At 46.9% G+C, this 19689-nt stretch overlaps 1 protein-coding gene across 5 annotated transcripts in view; it reads left to right on the top strand.

Annotated features, from left to right (window-relative positions):
• LRP1B (LDL receptor related protein 1B) overlaps positions 1-19689 on the top strand; it is a 2012817-nt gene that overhangs the window by 1255132 nt on the left and 737996 nt on the right. For all 5 annotated transcript variants that reach the window (XM_075317168.1, XM_075317164.1, XM_075317167.1 and 2 more), the window contains exon 22: positions 10169-10369. In XM_075317168.1, coding sequence (XP_075173283.1) covers positions 10169-10369 — 201 coding nt within the window. The remainder of the gene's footprint in view (positions 1-10168; positions 10370-19689) is intronic.

The raw sequence follows: 19689 nt of genomic DNA, 5'->3' as shown, positions 1-19689 counted from the left end.
CCTCACCCAACACCAGTGCAGGAACCGATGACGGGACTCACCCATCCACCGGTGCAAAATACAAAACAGAACACCGCCTCTGCAGGAGAGCAAAGCACCATGGATCAGAACCATGACAATTATGACTTTAGTTGTTTTTAAGATGTTCGCGACTATATTAATTAATATTCTATAAAGTGTATTTCACATTTTAAGTTTTTTTTCAAAAATGCAGATTGTAGTCTTGAAAATGTTGGAAAAAAAAAGGTCATTAACTTGACAATTGCTTGATCTGGGTTTTCCTAAGGAGAAAATCTCAGTGGGCAATTTTGAAATAATTAGTACAGTAAATTACTGTTGGAGGGGTTGCACTAATTACCCTAAATCTGTGTGATTGCAAAATTGTTAGTCCGCGTGAGGACTTGCCATCCATCAGTATGCTAACGTCTCCAGGTCTGGTTGTTACACAGAGATAGCGCTCTTTGCTTGTGAGCAGCCAGCTCTTGTTTCATTAAAGCCTTTCTGAAGTGTGTGTGCTGTGTATAGACTAATTGTGTCTCCAACTTCTTCTTTGCAACTCGTCTCTGCCCCAAGTGACTTTCTAGGCAATTGACCTGACACAAGATACAAGCCAAAACTGGCTTTACAAACTCACTGAAGCAGCAATCGGAGAGAAATCAATTCCTTGTTTTCTGGTTCTTCGGAACTTTGTGTTAAGTCATACGAGCATCACTTCTTTTTCGTCGGCTCTAACTATAAAAATAAGATGCTGCTTCCCAAGAAGTAAAGGTTTATGGGATACATTGTCAGAAGTTATAAGGAATTTTCAAAGTAATAAATATATGCTAATTAACATTTCTCAGCAAATATCACAAAGGAGTTTGTAGAATTTCTGTGCCCCTTAAAGGGGTTATCCGGCTTATTTTGACTTTTTTTTTATTATTACCCTATTGGGCTACATTGGGGCAGGTAAGTAGATAGAGACCACTTACCTGTCCTGCTGTTAGCCCATCTCCCCCGGCACAGAGTGGTCATGTGACCACTCCTGTCGCGATTTTGCTGCTTCCGGTCATTTCATGTCAACATGGGCAGGACTATGTTGATATGCAAATCTGGGAACAGCTTGTTGCTGCCCTGCTGGGCGGGTACAGTGCGTAGAGTCCCCGCCCCCCTTCCCTGCACCCTCCCACACATTCCCCCCACACCCTGTACTCTCCCCGCAACCTCCCCGCCACTGCTGTGGGGTCTGTGACCTGGGGGAGGGGCCTGGCGGCAACTGCCCACGGTGTCACCGCCAGCATCAGGCCCCCTGCTCAGGATCGCAGGAGTGCCCATGCAGTCTGTGTCCCGCTCCAGCCCCGCGGCTGCCCACACTGCATTATCAGCAGTGCTGACAGCCGCGGGGATGGTGAGCGCTGCTGTCAGGAGCTTAGATGAGATCATTACCTGCTGTGACGATCTCCTGCTCTGCTGATGTCACCGCTGTCACTGACTTCTATGCACGCCGCGTTCTCACATCAAGTCTCGCGGGCGGCGTGAGACTGTCACTAGCGGTGACATCACAGGCTCCCGCGATACTGCTGAGAACGTGGCGGGCATAGAAGTAAGTGACCGCGCTGACGTCAGGAGGCGGGAGATCGTCACAGCAGGTAATGATCTCATCTAACCTCCTGACAGCAGCACTTGTCATGCCCTGCAGTGACCTGGGCTGACCCATTGATGTTAGCTCAGGTCACTGCATTGCTCTCCCAGCCAATGGGGAACATTCTGTTCTTCATTGACTGGGACAGTGACTATGGTATGGATATGGATGGCGTCGTGGGACCCCCTTATTGGATTACGCCGGATCCGGATTTGATTGTTCTTTTCAATAAATTGGTGAAAGAGGGAATGTTTTGGGGAGTGTTTTTTCAAATAAAAATTTTTTTGTTGTATTTTTTTTTTTAATTACTGACTGGGTTGGTGATGTCGGGTATCTGATAGACGCCGTGACATCACGAACCCCAGGGCCTGATGTCAGGTGACATTACACATCTGGCATCAACCCCATATATTAACCCATTTGAAACCGCACCAGGGCACGGGATGAGCTGGGGCGAAGCGCCAGGATTGGAGCATCTAATGGATGCGCCACTTCTGGGGCGGCTGCGGCCTGCTATTTTTAGGCTGGGGAGTGTCCAATAACAGTGGACCTCCCTTGTCTGAGAATACCAGACCACAGCTGTCCGCTTTACCTTGGCTGGTGATCCAATTTGGGGGGGACACCATGTTTTTTGTTTTAAATTATTTATTTAATTTAAAATAACAGCATGGAGTGCCCTCTATTTTAGATTACCAGCCAAGGTGAAGCTGCCAGCTGTGGTCTGCAGGCTGCAGCCGTCTGCTTTACCCTAGCTGGCTACGAAAGATAGGGGGGATCCCACATCGTTTGGTTTTTTTTTTTATTTATTTTTTGGCTAAATACAAGGCTAGGCACCCCTTAGTGCCACATGAAAGTCACTAAAGGGTGCGAGCTTAGAATATGCAGGGGGGTGGGACATTATATAGGTCTTTCTCATCTATTATCTATCTATCTATCTATCTATCTATCCATTCATTCAACCCTCTATCTCTTTGTCTCTATATCTGCTCATCTATTTATGTTTCTTGCTGCTTCCGTTTTTTGCAGTCCGCAAAAAAAACGTAAGGCACACGGATGCATCTGTGAAAAAAATGGACCGTTTTTTGCGGACCGCAAAAACGGAACGGTCATGTGAATGTAGCCTACATGTGTTACCTATGGGGGTAGGGTTCGGTACAGAAGGATGGTGGGGGGGGTCGGTGCAGAGCGCCGTGTGTGTGTGTGGGGGGAGGGGGGAGGGTTGCAGAGCCTTATGTGAGTGTGGTGTGCAGAGCCCGATATGGTGTGGGGCGCAGAGCCTGATGTGGTGTGGGGGGTGCAGAGCCCGATGTGGTGTGGGGAGTGCAGAGCCCGATGTGGTGTGGGCGGTGCAGAGCCCGATGTGGTGTGGGGGGTGCAGAGCCCGATGTGGTGTGGGGGGTGCAGAGCCCGATGTGGTGTGGGGGGTGCAGAGCCCGATGTGGTGTGGGCGGTGCAGAGCCCGATGTGGTGGGGAGTGCAGAGCCCGATGTGGTGGGGAGTGCAGAGCCCGATGTGGTGGGGACTGCAGAGCCCGATGTGGTGGGGACTGCAGAGCCCGATGTGGTGTGGGGCACAGAGCCTGATGTGTGTGTGTGTGTGTGTGTGTGTGTGTGTGTGTGTGTGTGTGTGGTGAGTGCAGAGGCCGATGTGGTATGGGGCGCAGAGCCCGATGTGGTGGGGAGTGCAGAGCCCGATGTGGTAGGGAGTGCAGAGCCCGATGTGGTGGGGAGTGCAGAGCCCGATGTGGTGGGGAGTGCAGAGCCCGATGTGGTGGGGAGTGCAGAGCCCGATGTGGTGTGGGGCGCAGAGCCCGATGTGATATGGGGCGCAGAGCCCCATGTGGTGTGGGGGTTGCAGAGCCCGATGTGATATGGGACGCAGAGCCCGATGTGGTGTGGGGTACAGAGCCCGATGTGGGGCTGTTATTTCCAATGCTGTAGTGATAACAGGTCAGGTGCTGGGGCAGAATACTGACAGGGAATGTGTGTGCAGGGGGCGGGCAGGGGGCGAGGCTGGACACTGGGGAGGGGCTGGACAGTGAGGCCGGGCGGTGCCAGCTCTGAATGGGAGGTTTAGCACAGGAAGTTATCATGTTTGCTGGAGCTGAATGTAAACAAGGAGCTGCAGAGAATAAAGGAATAATTCAAGAGGAACAAGAGTCAGAAAACAAAAAATAACAATGTAGGTGTGATTTATATGACAATACAGCACAGATAAACTCAACATTTTTGGTAAGCTAATGTCGGACAACTCCTTTAACAATTTTTAAGATATTGGTCAGTTAGGGGCTTAAAATAGTTGATAACTGATAACACCTCTATATACAGATATATAACAAAGGATCCACCATTCACAATAGGCAATGTCACAGCCCACCTCTTCCCCCTTCTGTACAGTGACTGTCTGTTAACACCTTTAAATACAGTAGATAATATAGGATCCACCACTGACAATGGGAGATGTCACAGCTCACCTCCTGCTCTTCCTGTACAATTACTGATAACACCTTTATATACTGAAGATAACACAGGATCCACCTCTCACAATAGGCAATGTCACAGCCCACCCTCTCCCCCTCCTGTACAATGACTGATAACACCTATATATATACAGTAAATAAAAGGATCCACTAATCATAATAGGTAAACGCTCAACTCCTTCATGATTCAAAACAGCTCTGTATACAGTAGATAACACAGGTTCTAGCATTCACAGTGAGTGATATTACAGCTTGCCTCCTCATATGCCTGTACTTCTCATAACACTTCTATATACAGTAAATAACACAGGTCCCACCATTGACAATAGGAGATGTTACAGCTCACCTCCTCTCTCCTGTAGAATGACTGAGAACACCTTTTTATATAGAAAATAACACAGGATCTACTATTCACAATAGGTGATGTCACAGCTCACCTCCTCCTGTACAATGACTGATGACACCTCTATATACAGAAGATAATAAAGGATCCAACAATCACAATAGGTGATATCACAGCTCATCTCTTTCCCCTCATTAACAATGTCTGATAACACCTCTATATACAGTAGATAAAACAGGATCCACCATACACAATAGGTGACATCACAGATCACCTCCTCCTCCTGTACAATGACTGATAACACATTTATATACAGTAGATAACACAGGATACACCATTCACAATAGGGGATGTCACAGCTCACCTCCTCTTCCTGTACTTTTCATAACACTTCTACGTAAAGTAAGTAGCAGTTTACACCATTCACAATAGATGATGTCACAGCTCACCTCCTCCTGTACAATGACAGATAGCACCTTTGTATACAGTAGATAATACAGGATCCACCATTCACAAATGATATCACAGCTCACCTCCTCCCACTCCTGTACAATTAAAAATGTTAGGCCTTTTGGCCAGTGTGAAAATTGCATTGTTTAATTATAGAGAAATAATGCATTATCTACTTACAAATGCATTTTATTTTAATACTTGATTTAAACAATAGGTCATTTTCTGATATTCACTTTACAAGATGCTGCTGGAAAATATACAATACTCTTTGGAAAAATGTGGTTTATAAATATCGTATTCTAATGGGATAAAGTTAAAATTTGAAATTGAAAGCTGCAAGCCAATTGTAAGAATGGTTGTTGTACCTTTAGGCCCATGGCAGCTCTGCATTAATAGAAGCCACTAATCCCCTATAGCAATTTGTAAATATACAGCTTTTACTTTCTCAAAAAGAAGTAAAAAATAAATGGATACATTTATAAATAAGTAAATATAGTTAGAGTTAGCTTCCAAAAGGCCCATTGTTTCTATTATATTATTGTTGCACCACTTTTTTTCTTTCCCTTTTTCCTTTCTGTTAATGTTGGTGATTATGGCTTACAGCCTATGAGACCCCAAAAGTCATCTCAGAAAATCAGAATAACTACCATAAAACACCTGCAAAGGCTTTTTAAGTTTTTAAAATGGTCCCCTAGTCTGGTTCAGTAGGCTACATATTCATGGGGAAGACTACTGACTTGACAGATGTCCAGAAGGCAATCATTGACACACTCCACAAGGAGGGTAAGCCACAAAAGGTCATTGCTAAATAATCTGGCTGTTCACAGAGTGCTGTATCCAAGCATATTAATGGAAAGTTGAGTGGAAGGAAAAAGTGTGGTAGAAAAAGGTGCACAAGCAACCGGGATAACCGCAGCCTTGATAGGATTGGTAAAACAAGGACATTCAAAAATTTGGGGGAGATTCACAAGGAGTGGACGCTGCTGGAGTTAGTGCCTCTAGAGTCACCACACACAGACGTATCCAGGACATGGGCTACAAATGTCGCATTCCTTGTGTCACCACTGATGGCCAATAGACAACGCCGGAAGCGTCTTACCTGGGTCAAGGAGAAAAATAACTGGACTGTTCTCAGTGTGCAAGGTGTTGTTTTCAGATGAAAGTAAATTTTGCATTTCATTTGGAAATCGCGGAATATGCGTTCCCTTTTTGTATTGAATTACTGACATAAATTAACTTTTTGATGATATTCTAGTTTATTGAGATGCACTTGTAGCTGTTTTGTTAATTATAATAGTTATTCTCAAATGTTTAATCTATATATTAATTATAAAATTAGGCTAACAAGTTAAATACATTTAAAAAATATATATAAAAAAATTAAAATATTCCATTTTAGAACAATTTGTGCATAAAATCGTGTAGTTTCTCTTCTTAAGGCTATGTGCGCACTCTAGAAAATGCCTTTTTCTTAAGAAAAATCCGGACCCTCTTAAAGAATCCCGCACCCGCGCTAAAAACTGCGGTAAAACCGCACCCACGTTTTTGCCGCGATTTACCACGGCTTTGCCGCAGTTTGACGTGGATTTACAGCAAATTTTCCGAAAGTTGGTCCCCACGGATTTTTACCATTATCTATAGCAAAAAACGCAGGTACCTGCGGAAAAGAAGTGACATATACATTAATTCCGCTGGAGAAAATCCGCGGGTAAAAAAAAACGCACAGCATTTTTTAAAACGCATAGGATTTACTGGGGAATGACTGCAGCAATGTTAGACACATTTTCTGCAGCAAATCTGCAGCAAATCCGCGGTAAATCCGCAGCGTGCGCACAGGGCCTAATGCAGCATTTCTATTTTCATTGCATAACGTCCCAGTCAAGTTACGGAAAAAAAAATCATCTTTCACTATCCTTCCTCAGATGCTGGGATGTAAAATGTATTTAATTAAGCTGATTTGCTTGGCTGAATTACTTTGTGGGATAAAACACAACCTTTTTTACATAATAAAACAATTTGTAATTCAAATGTGATACTTCCAGGACAAGACAATTGAATTTTCCTCTCTCTTTTTTTACCAGAAGATGTGCAATGATTGATATTAGAGATGAAACATATGTCAACAAGACTCAAGTCATGTCACTGCCAGTCCGACATAAAAAATAAATAAGAAATATATATATATATATATATATATATATATATATATTTTCGTATTTAAACAGAAGCTAAGATCATGGCTGTATTTTTATTATAGACACACTCATCATGAGCAATTTTTGTTTCGATTTTCAAAAATATATTTTTAAGTTTACTTTTATCATTATTATCATTAAGTTTGAATGTGTTTCATTCAGTGAATATTTTTCCTATGGTTGCCAGTATTTTTGGAACTGTTTAAGCTGCAATTTGCTAAAGCTTACTTCCACCCTCCCGCCCTGCAAGATACACTTTCAATAAATCCTACTCTTTTTGGCCCAAGAGTTCCGAGAAACCCAAGAAAGTTGGCAACTATGTATCACATATCCACACGATGGAAAATAACTTGCTGAACCATCGAGGACTGACCACTAAAGCGGGCTTTACATGCTACGATATCGTTAATGAATTATCGTCGGGGTTACGTTGCCAAGCGATCGTACCCGCCCCCGTCGGTTGTGCGACACGGGCAAAACGCTGCCCGTCGCGCACAACTTTGCTTACCCCTGTCCCATGGACTTACCTGTCCTGTGACGTGGCTCTGGCCGGCGAACCGCCTCCTTTCTAAGGGGGGCGGGTCATGTGGCGTCACAGCAACGTCACACGGCAGCCGTCCAATAGAAGCGGAGGGGCGGAGATGAGCGGGACGTAAACATCCCGCCCACCTCCTTCCTTCCGCATTGCCGGTGGAGGCAGGTAAGGAGATGTTCCTCGCTCCTGCGGTGTCACACACAGCGATGTGTGCTGCCACAGGAACGAGGAACATCGCTAATTACAAGAGAATGATTTTTTTGTTTTAGGACGACCTCTCTGCGGCAAATGATTTTGGCCGCTTTTGTGATCGTTTTAGGTCGCACATAAGTGTCACACGCTGCGATATTGTTAATGACACCGGATGTGCGTCACAAACAATGTGACCCCGACGATAATTCATTAACGATATCGTAGCGTGTAAAGCCCGCTTAAGACTCCCAACACTCTATAAGGACCCCTCAGAAAATAGAGGTGGCTCTGCATGCAAAATAAAGCTCTGTTCAAAGTCTATGGGACTGCTAGGGACAATTAAAGGGACCTTGTCAGGTCCAATATGCCACCAGAACCACAAGCAGTTCTGGTTACATATTTCTAATCTCTCCCTAGCAGTCCCAGCCTTTAGATCTTTAGAAAAAGTATTTCTAAAGATCCTTTATGATATGCTAATGAGGCCAGGGATTAGTCATAAGGGCGTTACTTCCCTTGACAAGTCAGCCCCCTTAGCAAGTTAGCACGCCAACAGGGATGTGCTAACATGCTATTCAGTGGCCATTGCCCAGCCTCATTGGTGTTGATGTGCGTACCTGTGTCCGTCGTCACCGCCTCTCAGATGCTGAGTTTAGGCTCAGTGTGCACATGATCATAAGTTCCGGCACTTCCGATCATGCACACTATGAAGCCGTGAGTATGCATCCTGGCTTCAGACAGGTCTAGTGCGCACGACCGGAAGTGCGGTGACTTCTGATCATGCGCACTGAGCCTAAACCAGGCATGTGAGAGGCAGTGACAATGGACACAGATAAGCACATTACCACCAATATGCTGGAAAATGGGCATTTAATAGCATATTAGTACACCTCTGTGGGCATGCTAACATGCTAAGAGGGTGAACTAGTCGGGGGAAATGACTAGTCCCCTCGCTCATTAGCATATCATAAAAGATCTTTCGAAATACTTTTTCTAAAGAGCTCTTTATCTATGCTTCTAGATACAGGGACAGTTAGGCAGGGATTAGCAATATGCACCCAGAACTGCTTCTGGATCTGGGAGCATATTGCACCTGACAGGATCACTTTAAGTGCTGTACTCCACTTTATCTTCCAGTCCCATATACAATTAAGGGAGCAGAGGAACACATGTATGACAACCTCTTCTCTCTGACTGGACATTTTAGAGCCCCTTTCTCAAGATTGGTAGGGGACCCAAGAGTCAGACCTGATAGATAAGTAAGTTATCATTACCTACAATTTTTGGAATAAACCTTTCCAGGAAAATACAAAATTATTTCCTAAGGGTATATTAAGAAAATAAGGCAAAAATTGTATAAAATGAAGAGGTAACCGATACGTACCAGCCTGGTACCCCATTGGAATAAGTGCCACCACTCTTAAGCTCCTCATCAGTGTGAGTTCATTTCTACACTGATGATATGCCATCCACGCTCACTTTACCATCGTAATTAGGGAAGATCGAATACTTCGATTATTCGGCTTCACGAATATTTTCCGACTACCTCGCCGCTATTCGACTATTCGCGAATATTCGATGTGCAATGTAAGTCTATGGGAAACCTGAATAACAACTATTCGGAACTATTCGGGCTTCCCATAGACTTACATTGCGCATCGAATAGTTGAATAGCGGCGAGGTATTCGGAAAATATTCGCAAATACCATTTGCTGCCCATGAATGTGGAGGTCAGTGATTGGCTGCAGTGGTTCCATGCACATGGATGGCACAAAATTATCACAGTGAGAAGTGAGAAGTGACCGGTAAGAGCTATTTGAGTGGAGGAAGCAGAACTTGTGTGATTAGTGATTAGGGTACTTTAATAGGGTTGTCCACCACTTGACACTGTATCGACACTGTATGGCAAATTAGCGGCCGCTTCATTCTCTCCGCCTTTAGACAAATCGCTTACATCTGGAGGAAGCGAGCGCTGCTCCTCTTTCTCTTCACCTCTATGTATGTGATACGGCCAAAGACAGGGAGCCTTAAGCAGCCGGTAATTAGCCAGATGGATCATGTGACATCACATGATGCGATCTCGGGAGACAAGGTAGACACTACTTGTACGGCTCTGGCATCGTAGAAGTGGACAACCCCTTTAATTCTTACCATTTCTTTCTTGTGAGCAATTTACCTAAAATGTTAAAAAAAAACTTTAGTTCACTAAAACTAATAACTCATCTGTGTATCAACTGGGCTACAAAGTACAAACTTTCAAAAATGTTTGCCGGCTTTATTTAACCAAAAATGTTGAGAGATGCAAATACATTGAGCAATCCGACTGATATTCCTGTTATTTTTCTTTCCCAAGGGAGATGCATTAGCAATGCATGGGTATGTGATGGCGATATTGATTGTGACGACCATTCTGATGAGGATAATTGCGAAGGTTATATGTGTGGACCACCCAAATACCCCTGTGCTAACGATACCTCCATCTGCCTGCAGCCTGAGAAGCTATGCAATGGGAGAAGAGATTGTCCCGATGGATCTGACGAAGGCGAAATATGTGGTATTTTTCTGTTTGAATTAAATTATTCTGTATAACATTTTGCACTGGTACAAAATCAAGGACACAATGACGTAGTTTCATTGTATGCGGTTGAAATATGTTTTCTGCGAAAAGAAACTTGATTTACAAATATCAGCTTTGTATAATAGAAGATATCATTGGGATGACGACGAGGTAATTCTGGGATTAGTCCTGAAGGACATTTGTTAAAGAACATTTATGTCACATTTAATGGGTCCCAAGTTGGGAGTAAAGGCTGCTCTCGCCTGGACTGTTGCAACCTCCTGCTCTGTGGCCTCCCTTCTAAAGCCTGCTTTACACGTTGCAATTTCGCATACGATATCGTACGCGATTTGCAACGCCCCCATCGTATGTGCAGCACGTTCAATTTGTTGAACATGCCGTACAAACGATTAACCCCCGTCACACATACTTACCTTCCATACGACCTCGATGTGGGCGGCGAACGTCCACTTCCTGGAGTGGGAGGGACGTTTGGCGTCACATCGACGTCACGCGGCAGCCGGCCAATAGAAGCGAAGGGGCGGAGCTGAGCGGGACATAAACATCCCGCCCACCTCCTTCCTTCCACATTGCTGGCTGGAGCCGCGGGAGGCAGGTAAGATCTGTTCAATGTTCCCGGGGTGTCACACATTACAATGTGTGCTGCCCCGGGAACATTGCACAGCCCGACGTGCAATTGGTCAGGATTCAACGACGTGTATGCGATGAACGTTTTAACGTTCAATCGCAATCGCACATACCTGTCACACACTACAATGTACCTTACGATGCCGGATGTGCGTCACTTACGATGTGACCCCGCCGACACATCGTAAGATATACTGTAGCGTGTAAAGCGGGCTTAACACTCTCAAACCCTACAATCTATTCTAAATGCTGCTGCCTGACTAATCCACCTCTCCCCCCGCTATTCCCCAACCTCTCCTCTCTGCCAATACCTCCACTGGCTTCCCATTGCCTAACTCCAGTTCAAAACCCTAACCATGACCTACAAGGCCATCCACAACCTGTCTCCTCCTTACATCTGTGACCTAGTCTCCCGGTACTTACCTGCACATAACCTTTGATCCTCACAAGATCTCCTTTTCTACTCCTCTCGGATCTCCTCTTCCCACAATCGCATCCAAGATTTCTCCTGTGCATCTGCCATTCTCTGTAACACTCTGCCACAAAATATTGCCTACCTTGGAAAGCTTCAAAAGGAACCTGAAGACCCACCTCTTCCGACAAGCCTACAACCTGCTGTAACCCTCAGTCCTCCATAGTGCCGCACAACCATCTCCAAACTCACCTACTGTATCATCACCCATCACTTATAGACTGTGAGCCCTCACGGGCAGGGTCCTCTCTCCTCCTGTAGACTGTGAGGCTACATAGCCAGTGTCAGCAGACATTTTCTCATTTTGTGGTCTTTACTGCAGGACCTTTCTACAGGGAACTCCGGTGATGTAAGTGCCCTGGTCTCTGAGGTGATCCGTACCTCAGTAACCCGGGGTTGTCATGGTAATGACTCAGGGTTACCATGACATTGATCGGGTCTCTGTGATCACATTACAGGGACCCAATCACCAGGAAGAGGAAAGCAATTTCTCTCCCTGCCTCCTGAATGCATCAATCGCATTGATCGCAGCATTCTGGGAGTTAAACCATTGGGAGCGGCATGGGCACTGCTCAGTGAGAGCCGGGTTCCAACTGTGAGATCAGCTGGTGACCCAGCAGCGATCGTGGGGGTACAGTGCCTGAACCCCTGCGATCATCATGATTAAAAAAAAACCCACAAAAAAGCATAAAAAAATGACTCGTATCTTTGTATATCTGCAATGAAAAAAATGCAAACCTTATTGCATAACATAGGTCGGATGGGTTAAAAGCTTAGAAGCATTGCAACATATTCCAACATACATAAGCAGGTTCCGCATCCTATGTACAGTTAGGTCCAGAAATATTTGGACAGTGACACAAGTTTTGTTATTTTAGCTGTTTACAAAAACATGTTCAGAAATACAATTATATATATAACTAGAAGGTGGCCCGATTCTACGCATCGGGTATTCTAGAATTTACGTATTGTGTAGTTCATGTATGATTTTTGTTATATATATATATATATGTTGTGTGTAGTTACCAAGTGTTTGTGTAGGCGCTGTACATGTTCTGGGTGTTGTCTGGGTGTGACGGGGGTGAGAGCGGTGTTGTATGTGTGTTGCGTTGTTTGTGGAGCGCTGTGTGTCTGTAGCGTTGTGTGTTGCGCGGTTTGTGTGTGTGTGGTATGTTTTGGGGGGAGGTATGTTTTGTGCAATGTGTGTGTTGTGCGGTATGTGCGTATATTTGTGTGTGCCGCGGTGTTTGTGTGTTGGGTGTTGTGTGTGTGCAGCGTTGTCTGTGTGTGTAGGTGTCTGTGTAGGGCAGTTGTTTGTGGTTCCCAGTGTGTGTGTGTGTGTGTGGTGTGTTGTGCACTTCCCATCGTGCTCCATCCCCCATGCAGCGCACTCCCCATCGTGCTCCATCCGCCATGCTGCGCACTCCCAAACGTGCACCATCCTCCATGCTGCGCACTCCCAAACGTGCACCATCCGCCAAGCTGCGCACTCCCAAACGTGCACCATCCGCCATGCTGCGCACTCCCAAACGTGCACCATCCGCCATGCTGCGCACTCCCAAACGTGCTCCATCCGCCAGGCTGCGCACTCCCAAACGTGCTCCATCCGCCATGCTTCGCACTCCCAAACGTGCTCCATCCGCCATGCTGCGCACTCCCAAACGTGCTCCATCCGCCATGCTGCGCACTCCCAAACGTGCTCCATCCGCCATGCTGCGCACTCCCAAACGTGCTCCATCCGCCATGCTGCGCACTCCCAAACGTGCTCCATCCGCCATGCTGCGCACTCCCAAACGTGCTCCATCCGCCATGCTGCGCACTCCCAAACGTGCTCCATCCGCCATGCTGCGCACTCCCAAACGTGCTCCATCCGCCATGCTGCGCACTCCCAAACGTGCTCCATCCGCCATGCTGCGCACTCCCAAACTTGCTCCATCCGCCATGCTGCGCACTCCCAAACGTGCTCCATCCGCCATGCTGCGCACTCCCAAACGTGCTCCATCCGCCATGCTGCGCACTCCCAAACGTGCTCCATCCGCCATGCTGCGCACTCCCAAACGTGCTCCATCCGCCATGCTGCGCACTCCCAAACGTGCTCCATCCGCCATGCTGCGCACTCCCAAACGTGCTCCATCCGCCATGCTGCGCACTCTCAAACGTGCTCCATCCGCCATGCTGCGCACTCCCAAACGTGCTCCATCCGCCATGCTGCGCACTCCCAAACGTGCTCCATCCGCCATGCTGCGCACTCCCAAACGTGCTCCATTCCCCATGCTGCGCACTCCCAAACGTGCTCCATCCCCCATGCTGCGCACCCCCCATTGTAATCCATCCCCCATGCTGCACCAGCATCAGCCTCTCTACCCGCAGCATCAGCCTTCTGTCCCCAGCATCAGCCCCTCTCTGTCCCCAGCATCAGCCCCTCTCTGTCCCCAGCCTCAGCCCCTCTCTGTCCCCAGCCTCAGACCCTCTCTGTCCCCAGCCTCAGCCCGTCTCTGTCCCCAGCCTCAGCCCGTCTCTGTCCCCAGCCTCAGCCCCTCTCTGTCCCCAGCCTCAGCCCCTCTCTGTCCCCAGCCTCAGCCCCTCTCTGTCCCCAGCCTCAGCCCCTCGCATCCACTCACACACACCCGATCGCATCCACTCACACACACCCGATCGCATCCACTCACACACACCCGATCGCATCCACTCACACACACCCGATCGCATCCACTCACACACACCCGATCGCATCCACTCACACACACCCGATCGCATCCACTCACACACACAGACACTGACGATATCGCACATACGCGCTGATACTCACAACATCCGGACATACCACATGCCTCTGGCCATGTGATCCTCCGTCAGGTCCTGGAAGATCACAACAGCACAGTATCGAGGCCGAGAAGCAAGCGATATCGCCGGATGCTGTGAGTATGTGGATGCGATGTGTGTGTGAGGTGTGTGTGAGGTGTGTGTGAGGTGTTTGTGAGAGTGAGTGCGATCTGATGTGTGTGTGTGTGTGTGTGTGTATGCGTGTGTGTGTGCTGTTATGTTTGTGCGTGTGGAAGTCGCGCCGCTGCAGGACCTTGATTTACTGGTAACTATGCAAGCATGGTTACCAGCGCAACACGTCCCCCGCTCGCACGGGAGCCCACACCAGCATACGGCGGCGGCGTACGCTGATGTGGGCTCCCGTTGGGGAGGGGGGAAAGGGGGGGGGAGTACAGTACTCACCTGGGATTCGTGGCTCCGTGACCGTGTCAGTTCGGGCAATGCGGGGGGGGGGGCGAGAGCTAACGTCTATTGCGTGAGGGGGGCGGGGCGTGGGCGAGTTGCCAATGCCTGCAGGGTGCCGGGGCGAGAGGCCAATCTGTGGGGGGGGGCAGAGCCTGGGCGAGCGGCTGGCCAATCCGTGTGGGGGCGCAGCCGGGGCGAGAGGCCAATCCGTGTGGGGGGGGCGGGGCCATGGCGAACCCAGCGGCCAATCAGCTTTGTGTCACCGTAAGGACATGTCACCGTGACACAATTTTGGAGCATGACAGACAGACAGACAGAATAAGGCAATTATATATATAGATATGGGCTGAAAGTGCACACTTCCAGCTGCAATATGAGAGTTTTCACATCCAAATCGGAGAAAGGGTTTAGGAAGCATAGCTCTGTAATGCATAGCCTCCTCTTTTTCAAGGGACCAAAAGTAATTGGACAAGGGACTCTAAGGGCTGCAATTAACTCTGAAGGCATCTCCCTCGTTAACCTGTAATCAATGAAGTAGTTAAAAGGTCTGGGGTTGATTACAGGTGTGTGGTTTTGCATTTGGAAGCTGTTGCTGTGACCAGACAACATGCGGTCTAAGGAACTCTCAATTGAGGTGAAGCAGAACATCCTGAGGCTGAAAAAAAAGAAAAAATCCATCAGAGAGATAGCAGACATGCTTGGAGTAGCAAAATCAACAGTCGGGTACATTCTGAGAAAAAAGGAATTGACTGGTGAGCTTGGGAACTCAAAAAGGCCTGGGCGTCCACGGATGACAACAGTGGTGGATGATCACCGCATACTTTCTTTGGTGAAGAAGAACCCGTTCACAACATCAACTGAAGTCCAGAACACTCTCAGTGAAGTAGGTGTATCTGTCTCTAAGTCATCAGTAAAGAGAAGACTCCATGAAAGTAAATACAAAGGGTTCACATCTAGATGCAAACCATTCATCAATTCCAAAAATAGACAGGCCAGAGTTAAATTTGCTGAAAAACACCTCATGAAGCCAGCTCAGTTCTGGAAAAGTATTCTATGGACAGATGAGACAAAGATCAACCTGTACCAGAATGATGGGAAGAAAAAAGTTTGGAGAAGATAGGGAACGGCACATGATCCAAGGCACACCACATCCTCTGTAAAACATGGTGGAGGCAACGTGATGGCATGGGCATGCATGGCTTTCAATGGCACTGGGTCACTTGTGTTTATTGATGACATAACAGCAGACAAGAGTAGCCGGATGAATTCTGAAGTGTACCGGGATATACTTTCAGCCCAGATTCAGCCAAATGCCGCAAAGTTGATCGGACGGCGCTTCATAGTACAGATGGACAATGACCCCAAGCATACAGCCAAAGCTACCCAGGAGTTCATGAGTGCAAAAAAGTGGAACATTCTGCAATGGCCAAGTCAATCACTAGATCTTAACCCAATTGAGCATGCATTTCACTTGCTCAAATCCAGACTTAAGACGGAAAGACCCACAAACAAGCAAGACCTGAAGGCTGCGGCTGTAAAGGCCTGGCAAAGCATTAAGAAGGAGGAAACCCAGCGTTTGGTGATGTCCATGGGTTCCAGACTTAAGGCAGTGATTGCCTCCAAAAGATTCGCAACAAAATATTGAAAATAAAAAAATTTTTTGGGTTTGGTTTATTTGTCCAATTACTTTTGACCTCCTAAAATGTGGAGTGTTTGTAAAGAAATGTGACAATTCCTACAATTTCTATCAGATATTTTTGATCAAACCTTCACATTAAACGTTACAATGTGCACTTGAATTCTGTTGTAGAGATTTCATTTCAAATCCAATGTGGTGGCATGCAGAGCCCAACTCGCGAAAATTGTGTCACTGTCCAAATATTTCTGGACCTAACTGTATATTTGACAAATTACTCTGCTACAAAGGGGGCAAAATGAAGAAAAAACTAGTGCACTAACTGTTAAAAAGTTATTCCCAAAAATAAAAAGATATTATATCTATTAGATAGGAAATAATTTGCCAGTGGTGGAGTGTATCTGACTGCTGGGACCCCAAAGATCACTAAATCAGGTATATTGAGCCTATGGTGGGCTATGGCTTCATCTTGAATGGAGTGGAAGTTCTCATGCTCAATCTTTCCTCTATCTCCTTATATGGAGCGAGCATGGAGTGTATCTGACCGCTGGGACGCCACTAGATCAGGTCTATTGAGCCTAATGACTGCTGGTCTATGGCTCCATCTTGAATGGATTGAATGGAGTGGAAGTTCTCATGCTCAATCTCTGCTTTTTCTCCTTATATGGATTGAGTGTGGAGCATGGAGTGTATCCAGGGGTGGGATTCAAATTTTTAACAACTGGTTCTCTGTAAACCCCGCCTGTTTGAAACCACTCCCATTCTGTAACAACGCCCATTTTGATAGTCACACCCGTTTTTGCGCACTTTCCTCAACCACAAAATGCAAGTAACAATAAAATCTTTCCCCTTCTTACTCTTCCTATACCTTCACTTTTCTATCAAGGACCAGTTGTTTCAGTCACTGTCAGTCACTTATTTACTTGGCATATTGTATGAAAGAGTTTTTCTACAATGTTTGAAAATTATTACTAAAGGAACCCTGCTCAAATTGGAAAGGACCTTTGTTATACAGATCCCATCCTCTGCGGGCTCCACTTCTTTGTGGGCTCTTTTCCCACCCAGATTCCATGCGGCCTCCACTCCCCTGCGGGCTCTTTTCCCACCCAGATTCCGTGCGGCCTCCACTCCCCTGCGGGCTCTTTCCCCACCCAGATTCCATGGGGCCTCTACTCCCCTGCGGGCTCTTTCCCCACCCAGATTCCATGCGGCCTCCACTCCCCTGCGGGCTCTTTCCCCACCCAGATTCCATGCAGCCTCCACTCCCCTGCGGGCTCCCACCCAGATTCCAAGTGGCTTCCACTACCCCGCAGGCTCCTGTCCCATGTGGCCTCCACTCCCCTGCAGGCGCCCGTCCCATGTGGCTAGATCAGGTCTATTGAGCGTAAGACTGGTGGTCTGTGGCTCCATCTTGAATGGAGTGGAAGTTCTCATGCTCAATCTCCACTCTTTCTCCTTATATGGAGTGAATGTCGAGCATGCGCACCTCTGATTCATTCAGGAAGGGGATGTTGAGCTCTGATGTTGAGGTTCCAAAATGATGATCTCGTGATCGTTGGGGGTAGGAGATATCGTGTTTTTTTGGGAGTAGCTCTTTAATTTTGCTATCTGCATGCCAATGGACAGAATTCTGTTTCAGTTGGCACATCAAATATCATTGACAATTCTGATCTCCGCTGGAGTAAAATTCTGCCACTATGCACAATTGCCATCAGCAATTAGCAATAAGTGCATCAAATAAACATCAATAGAAATCTTAATGGTATAAACTGTCTAAGCGGATGTGATTTATTTAGCAAATATTTGACTTCACTGTGAATTTGCTACAAATTAAGAGAGAAAGCTCTATACAAAATCGTCTTGAAAGACATAAAAGTTCACAGCGTGATTTTTTTTTTTTTTTTGAAGAAAACACCTAAAAGGTTCTTCAAAAACCCTGAGGTTTCTTTGAAGCAGTCCTTGATACTTTTGATATTTTTGGCTTTAGAACATAGATCAGAGGGCAAACAAAGATACAAAACTATAGCATGAAGACATAGAGACTCCAGCTAGGAAATGAAGTTTGTTTGGGTAAAGATTTACTTTTCTGGACCTTCGAGAGGTTTAATGATATGTAGCTATAAAAAAGAATCCACAAGATAAGTGAAAACTTGGTGATTTTTTGGGTGTCCCACTATGGAGACCCCCCCTCTGGTTCTAAGAAATAAATGGCTTACTGAATGGGGTGCCATGCGGCCTCCACTCCCCTGCGGGCTCTTTTCCCACCCAGATTCCGTGCGGCCTCCACTCCCCTGCGGGCTCTTTCCCCACCCAGATTCCATGGGGCCTCTACTCCCCTGCGGGCTCTTTCCCCACCCAGATTCCATGCGGCCTCCACTCCCCTGCGGGCTCTTTCCCCACCCAGATTCCATGCGGCCTCCACTCCCCTGCGGGCTCCCACCCAGATTCCAAGTGGCTTCCACTACCCCGCAGGCTCCTGTCCCATGTGGCCTCCACTCCCCTGCAGGCGCCCGTCCCATGTGGCTAGATCAGGTCTATTGAGCGTAAGACTGGTGGTCTGTGGCTCCATCTTGAATGGAGTGGAAGTTCTCAAGTTCTCTTCAAAAACCCTGAGGTTTCTTTGAAGCAGTCCTTGATACTTTTGATATTTTTGGCTTTAGAACATAGATCAGAGGGCAAACAAAGATACAAAACTATAGCATGAAGACATAGAGACTCCAGCTAGGAAATGAAGTTTGTTTGGGTAAAGGTTTACTTTTCTGGACCTTCGAGAGGTTTAATGATATGTAGCTATAAAAAAGAATCCACAAGATAAGTGAAAACTTGGTGATTTTTTGGGTGTCCCACTATGGAGACCCCCCCTCTGGTTCTAAGAAATAAATGGCTTACTGAATGGGGTGCCAATCAAACTTGTTCTCCACTATCCTACTCATACTATTTTAGATACAAAGGGAACCTGTCACCAGATTTGGCGACTATAAGCTGTGGCCACCACCACTGAGCTCTTATATCCAGGCTGCTGTGTAACGTAAAAAACACTTTTGTTATACTTACTTAGGGGGCGGTCCGGTCCGATGGGTATCCCTGCTCTCTGGTCCTACGGGTGTCCCTTCTCTCCGGTCCGATGGGTGTCCCTTCTCTCCGGTCCAATGGGTATCCCTGCTCTCTGGTCCTATGGGTGTCCCTTCTCTCCGGTCCGATGGGTATCCCTGCTCTCTGGTCCGATGGGTGTCCCTGCTCTCCGGTCCGATGGGTATCCCTGCTCTGTCGTTCGATGGGTATCCCTGCTCTCTGGTCCGATGGGTGTCCCTGCTCTCCGGTTCAATGGGTATC

The sequence above is a fragment of the Anomaloglossus baeobatrachus genome, chromosome 7, assembly GCF_048569485.1.
Source record: "Anomaloglossus baeobatrachus isolate aAnoBae1 chromosome 7, aAnoBae1.hap1, whole genome shotgun sequence".
NCBI classification, from domain to species: Eukaryota; Metazoa; Chordata; class Amphibia; order Anura; family Aromobatidae; genus Anomaloglossus; species Anomaloglossus baeobatrachus.
The sequence above is the reverse complement of the archived record's forward strand: the minus strand, read 5'-3'. Positions and strand labels throughout refer to the sequence as shown.